Raw genomic sequence first — 7,228 nt, forward strand, 5'->3', positions numbered from 1 at the left:
CACTCACTCCCCCCCCCCCCCCCCCAGGCCTGGCCCAGTGTGCTGACCCCTCCCCCCCCCCCAGTGGTGGCTGACCCCTCCCTCTCCCCCCACCCCCCCCCCCAGTGGTGCTGACCCCTCTCTCTCCTCTCCCCCCCCCCCAGTGTGCTGACCCTCCCCCCCCCCCAGTGTGCTGACCTCCCTCCTCTCTACCCCTCTTCTCTCCCCCCCCCCAGTGTGCTGACCCCTCCCCCCCCCCAGGCCTGGCCCAGTGTCTGACCCCTCTCTCCCCACCTCCCCCCCCCCCAGTGTGCTGACCTCGTCTCCCCTCCCCCCCCCGAGGCCTGGCCCAGTGTGCTGACACCCCCCCACCCCCCCCCCAGTGTGCTGACCCCTCTCTCCCCACCCCCCCAGTGTGCTGACCCCTCTCTCCCCCCCCCCCAGTGTGCTGACCCCTCTCTCTCCCCTCTCCCCCCCCCCCCCCCCCAGTGTGCTGACCCCTCTCCCCCCCCCCCAGTGTGCTGACCCCTCTCCCCCCCCCCCCAGTGTGCTGACCCCTCTCTCCCCTCTCTCCCCCCTCTCCCCCCTCCCCCCCCCAGGCCTGGCCCAGTGTGCTGAGCTGTGTTGGCAGCTGCGCGGGGCGTCTGAGCGGCGCCAGGTCCCGGGGGCCCGAGTGGCCCTGCAGCACAACATCGGCCTGGGGGGGGCGGTGGTGGTCACACTGTACCGGCTGGGGTTCCCCCTGGGGGGCGGCGGGTGAGTCCCTCCCTCCCTCCCTCCCTCCCTCCCTCCCTGTTTGCATTGTGGGTAATATATGTTAATCTATTCATATCTTTTATATTTCTTGTTTGTATAAACATACATATGCATGAGGTGCACGTGCCCCCACTGCAGTATGTACGGCCCCCCCCCCCAGCGCTGTGAGCGCTCTCCTCTGTGGATCTGCACATGATAGGGCGGCGGGGGCCGTGGGGGGCGGGGGGGCGGGGCGGCGAGGGGGCGGGGCCGTGGGGTGGCCCCCCCCCCAGTCCGACCCTGATCAACACTGATGGGGTCTCTTCACGGCTAGTGGTTCTGCTCTGGACTCTGTCCCTAAACTAATAGCTGTATCGACGTACTATTCTCAGTGTGCTGTTTAGTACAGTACACTGTGCTGTTTAGTACAGTACACTGAGAATACATGCAGGTTTTTTTAACTCTTTATTTGAAGCTCATAACATCTCTCTGTTGCTATGACAACACTGTCCCTGAATGAGCTGAGCAGGGAAGGAACGCAGGCTGGTTCTGTTCTAGTAGCTCAGAACCTCAGCTGGTTCTGTTCTAGTAGCTCCAGAACCTCAGCTGGTTCTGTTCGAGTAGCTCAGAACCTCAGCTGGTTCTGTTCTAGTAGCTCCAGAACCTCAGCTGGTTCTGTTCTAGTAGCTCCAGAACCTCAGCTGGTTCTGTTCTAGTAGCTCCAGAACCTCCCTCACACAGGATGCATCCCTAAAGCCTCCAGACTGCAGGGTTTCCTAAAGACCTGCTGAGGCCTTGAGTCCGGCCTTGGCCCTGCTGAAGAAGCTTAGTGTACTTTAGTGTGTGCTGGCAGTCATTGTGTCCACTTGTTCTTTCGTCCCCCTCTCTCCTATCTCTTTCTCTCTCTCTCTCGATCTGTCTCTCTTGCTCTATGTCTCTCTGTCTCTCGTTCTCTCGTTCTCTCTCGTCCCCTGACCCCAGAGCTCGTGTTACGGCCGCCCCCACCAGCGCAGGCCTCGAGGACTTTAAAGCCTACGGCGTCTTTCAAGAAATCGAGAAAAAACTGCAAGAGGTGAGTCTGACTGCCACGACGGGAACAAAGTCCACAGCGGAAATGGCAGATCTTCACTTCATCATTGAGAGGGTTCTATGTGATGACTGGTGGTGGGGGGGGTGGTGGTGGGGGTGGTGGGGGTGGTGGGGGTGGTGGTGGGGGTGGTGGTGGGGGTGGTGGGGGTGGTGGTGGGGGTGGTGGGGGTGGTGGTGGGGGGGGTGGTGGTGGTGAAGTTCATGAGGTTCTCAAGTTCAGGTATTTTATTTTCAGTAACACAGAGGAACTCAGAATTCAAGCGAGCATAAAGGCCTGATTCCATCGGACGCGTTGCGGCTGCGGCACGTCTTGGCCGCGGTCACCGCAGCAGATAGGTTCCACTCTGATCAATGAGACCATTTCCACCGGGCGCGGCTGCGGAACGTCTCAGCAACGTCCCAGGAGCGGCTCGCCGTGCCGCAGCGCTATCATTCCTTAGCATTTCTATTTTTGACGCGAGCCGTTGCTGAACCGCGTCAATTTCAACAGAGCAGATCGAGCCGGGCAGGAAGTGAAAAAGTAAAAGCCATAGAGCATCCGGTCAATTTTCTAAATAAAACACAATACTCAGCTCATGTAGCCTATCACAACTTCACATAGACATTATTACGTCATGACCGGTGGCACCAGGTCAGCAGTCAATCAATCAAAGGGTCTCAGAGGGTCGGCAACATGGACGACGAGAGACTCACTGTCGAAGTTCAGCAACATGAAGTCATTTATGTACCAAATCATCCTTTTTATAAGGACAATGGCTGGAAGGACAAAACGTGGCATTTAATTGCAGTCGTTGTGGGAGTGGAAGGTGAGTACATTAGGTTTAGGATTATCGCGTGATCTCGTGATCTCGTGATCTCGTGATCTCGTGATCTCGCGTGAATACGGCTGCCGTAACGCGCCCGGTGGAAATGCACGCAGGGCAGAGCCGCAGCCGTAACGCGGCCGTAACGCGGCCGTAACGCGGCCGTAACGCGCCCGGTGGAATCCCGGCGTGAGGCTGTCACTATAGCTATCCTATCCTATCTCAGAGACAACACATCAGGCAGCATTGAGTGGATAATCACTGGATTGGCATTTACTGGGAATGAAAAGCGCCCCGATGTTTCTACTGATGCTCTTCAACCATACGCCACCTCCCCCGAGAAAAGACACTTTGTCAATTAGTCAGTAAGATTGATATACCGCTCAAAGTGTGGATCCTCTCTCAGCCCGTCAGTTCTAAGTGGACAACAATTTGGAGATTGACAGTGAATAGTTTTTTCTGTGTGTGTGTGTGTGTGTGTGTGTGTGTGTGTGTGTGTGTGTGTGTGTGTGTGTGTGTGTGTGTGTGTGTGTGTGTGTGTGTGTGTGTCTAGTAGATGGATGACTTGGGGGAAGGGGGGGCACGGTTCTGATTGATCCTCTCTACCCTGGAGGTCGAGATGTGATGAATTGCCGTTCTCGGTCGACATGAAATATGAGAGATATTTGTGACAGGCTGTCTTCGATTGCGGCCTTAGTTTTGTGAGTTTTATGGCTGACATTTGGGTTCTATTTGATTTCAAATTGATTGTATGTTGGTTGCTGTGTGTTTATGGGTTTCATAATTGATGGGCATTTTAATTCATGTGTGTTCTATTGTATTCGTGTTAAAATGTATTTGTCTTCTACTTCAAGTCAAGGCCAAAGTAAGCTTTGTTGTCAATTCCAAAATATGTGCAAGACGAACAGGAATCTAGACTGCGTTCCTCACTGACCCACGCTGCGTGTGTGTTCTGTGTCATGTGTGTTCTGTGTCACGTGTGTTCTGTGTCACGTGTGTTCTGTGTCACGTGTGTTCTGTGTCACGTGTGTTCTGTGTCACGTGTGTTCTGTGTCATGTGTGTGTCTGTAGAAAGGGGAGGAGCTTGTCAAGAAGGTCCGAGGAGTGTTTGCCTTCCAGGTGAGCGACGGTCCCGAGGGGAGAGACGGGCGCTGGGTTGTGGACGCCAAGAACGGCAGCGGCTCCGTCACCAACGACCCGGGTACACACACACACACACACACACACACACACACACACACACACACACACACACACACACACACACACACACACACACACACACACACACACACACACACACACACACACACACACACACACACTAGTAGTTTGAATAGCGGTTGATTTATTGTATACACGGCCTCCACTGGATGTGGCTGGCCGGCTGTATTCATCACAGACTCGTTTACAGTCAGATGACTCTGGCTCGACATCGCTTCTTCTTCTACGGCTGTAAACCCTCACGGCTCCGGGGGGTTTGACGGCCTCGTAGCCTGACACTCCGTTTGTCATGGAGGTCACGGTACAGTGGCCAAGTCCGGCTTCACAAATACACTAAACGGCCTCATCACCTTTAATTCATTTATGTTTTCGTTATTCCACCGTGTTACGGTGGAATAACGAAAACATTGTGTCAGTATGGCTCCGTGTCAGAGACACTGTCCCATAGGGCTCAACAGGCCCCTCGCCGACTCCCCCTAACCCCAAACAACGGCAGGAAAACGTTGTAAAAGCCCCGAGGGACGGACCCCGGAGACGGGTTTAGTGGGCCGCCCGGGCAGACACCAGGGTCCAGGAAGAGAACTGTAGTTCATTAAAATAAGTACACAATCAATCACAGGCTTCATTAGTTGCCTTTTTATGATTTTAGTTTATATTGTCTGTTTTCTCCCGGTGACTCACACAAATAATGCTTTAATAAAAGTGGCTTACTTTGTGCCTCACTTTAATGACCGCTTTTAAAGCCTTGTAGAGCAGTGCAGCTCTAAATATTTATTTTCTAAAAGGTACCAAATGAATAAAGAGTCAAATGTTCTTTTTAGGATGCTTCCGCTAGCCATCTATATCATTTAAACGAATTAACAGTTTTCCAAATGTTATATTCTTTGACCTGTGGGCCATTTTATACTTTATACTTTTCATTGTCACCTGAAACCCATTGTGTTCTTCACTCTGTTGTTGTGTGTTCAGAAGCGAAGGCTGACTGCACCCTGAGCATCGGGGACGAGGACCTCCTGGCGCTGATGACCGGGAAGCTCAACCCTCAGACGGTAAGACCCCCTGGGGGCTCACACACCCCGGGGTATCCCTGACCCAGGTGGGGCCCTGCTCCGGGCTGTGGCCTTGGGTACCAGGCTGTTGCCTTGGTTACCAGACTATTGACCTGATTACTGGGCTGTTGCCCTGATATACAGGCTGTTGCCCTGGTTACCACACTACTGCCTCGCTTTCCAGGCTGTGGCCTTGGTTTTCAGGCTGTTGCCTTGGTTTCCAGGCTGTGGCCTCGGTTACCAGGCTGTGGCCTTGGCTACCAGGCTGTGGCCTTGCTCTCCAGGCTGTGGCCTTGGTTTCCAGGCTGTTGCCTCGGTTTCCAGGCTGTGGCCTTGGTTTCCAGGCTGTTGCCGGGCCTGGAGACTCACTGCCGTGTTCCAGCACATGTCCCAGTTCCATGACCTCCTTTAATCCTGAACCTGAACCCTTGAACCCCCCAACGGGAGCCTCTGGCGGCCGGCACCGCCAGGCCAGCGATGGCCGACAACCACATCAGAATCCACCTGGAAAACCCACCGGGGAGAAGGGTCGGTACCAATGTGAACCATGTCTTATTCAGGGACCCTCTCTCCCTCTCCCCCTCCCTCTCCCCCTCCCTCTCCCCCTCCCAGGCCTTCATGCAGAAGAAGCTGCAGATCAGTGGGAACATGGGCCTGGCCATGAAGCTCCAGAGCCTGCAGGTTAAGCCCGGAGAGGCCAAGCTGTGAGCCGCGTCACATGACCTCCGGGGGCGTGGCGGCGGCCTCAGTCCAGCGGCGCCACCTCTCCCTTCCCCTCGCCATCAAGGGGCCATCTCTCTCTTACTGGTTTATAAAGAATCTAAGTTGTGCTGCTCCTTTTTAATAATCCAGGGACCACTGTTTTAAAACCGGCCAACAGTGATGGTGGTTGAACCACAGCCCTATTGATGCTGGCCATTCAAGTCCCTCTTTCTTGCACACTCTGTGTGTGTGTGTGTGTGTGTGTGTGTGTGTGTGTGTGTGTGTGTGTGTGTGTGTGTGTGTGTGTGTGTGTGTGTGTGTGTGTGTGTGTGTGTGTGTGTGTGTGTGTGCGTCTCTCTCTCTCTCCCCTTCTCTCTTTCTCTCTTGTACTAAAATACTACACATTTTGCTACGTTGTGTTGGCTCATCTAAAGACTGAGCCAACACATCTCTTCTGGTTAACCAGAAGAGATTTGCCTTACCCATATAGACCGTATGAAATCAAACTGGTATATGTCCGGTATATACCTGGGGCTGCTGGTAATGACACAACGTGACGTTTGTCTCCGCTCTGTCTGGCCAGAGACCTTACTAGGATGTTCTTGCCATGCAGCTTGAAGAGCTTATTGTGCGTCAAATGATGAAAAGCTGATGTCTGAATCGGAATCATGAACACTGTCTTTTATGGAAAGAAGAATGAAAATCTGTGAATTGGAAATACACCAAGTAACAAAATAAAGAAATTACTTTGAATCATGTTTCTCATTTTGCTGGCAAAATAGATAGTTGCACAAAATGTATAAGTGCGCAATTAAGTATTCCTTTTTATGGTTTAAGTTGTGACATTTTAGATGTTGGCCATTAAATCATCATCGTACCACCCTGTTAACTGGTGGTCTGTAAGACCCCTGCTTTTGTTGGTAAAATAGATAATTGCACAAAATGTATAATTGCACTAATAACTACCTACTAAAGGTGTAAGTTTTTATCGGTGACATTTTAGATGTTGGCTGTTAAATCAATCATCGTACCAAGCTGTTATTGGTTGCTCTATAGCAGTCCTGTTGCGTTTGTTGATGCAAAACACACGACTCGTCTTCAATCACCAACCTTGGATTCACGGCACTCAAGCAAAACAAACAAAAAGGCCTTGAACCAGTTGAGTTTAATCGTTTCCCGCAGTCAACGCGTTCACCCCTGGGGGCGTTGCCTTGCTTCTCCCTGTCCACTGCATTGATTTTCTGTGAACCAATGTCGGTGTTCCTTTGCCTTGAATATGCGTCCCAGGTCTAGATCCCTGGGGCGTATTCTGAGATGGGCAGGTCGTGATGAATGCAGATGAGTCGACCACGACAGGCATGCTGATCCCAGAGCTCATGGTGATGCTAGTTGATGTTCTTCAACAGTGTTCCAGATTGGCACAAGCAGGCATATATGGGCATTGTTTGATTGCTCCCTGGCTCGGAGCGTGTGGGAGGAGTCACAGAGCGAACCAGGAACACGTGTTCAGAAGCTGGAAACGCAGGAGTTCTGCAGACCAGCTCAGCTTTTGTATTACTTTCTTTAAGGTCTTAATTAAAACTATTGGAAATAAATGTGGCTGTTTTCTGATCTCTTTCCTTTAGTTCAACAAGAAAAGAGTTTAAC

General features: G+C 52.4%; 1 protein-coding gene across 1 annotated transcript in view; it reads left to right on the top strand.

The window, feature by feature from the left end:
- Positions 1–6,986, top strand: part of scp2a (sterol carrier protein 2a) — a 17,073-nt gene extending 10,087 nt beyond the window's left edge. Inside the window, exons 12-16 of the mRNA XM_056596466.1 lie at positions 579–735; positions 1,696–1,786; positions 3,678–3,807; positions 4,800–4,879; positions 5,492–6,986. Coding sequence (XP_056452441.1) covers positions 579–735; positions 1,696–1,786; positions 3,678–3,807; positions 4,800–4,879; positions 5,492–5,587 — 554 coding nt within the window. The 3' untranslated portion in view covers positions 5,588–6,986. The remainder of the gene's footprint in view (positions 1–578; positions 736–1,695; positions 1,787–3,677; positions 3,808–4,799; positions 4,880–5,491) is intronic.
- The last annotated feature ends 242 nt before the right edge of the window (positions 6,987–7,228 follow it).

This window comes from Gadus chalcogrammus, chromosome 8, assembly GCF_026213295.1.
Source record: "Gadus chalcogrammus isolate NIFS_2021 chromosome 8, NIFS_Gcha_1.0, whole genome shotgun sequence".
Taxonomy (NCBI): Eukaryota; Metazoa; Chordata; class Actinopteri; order Gadiformes; family Gadidae; genus Gadus; species Gadus chalcogrammus.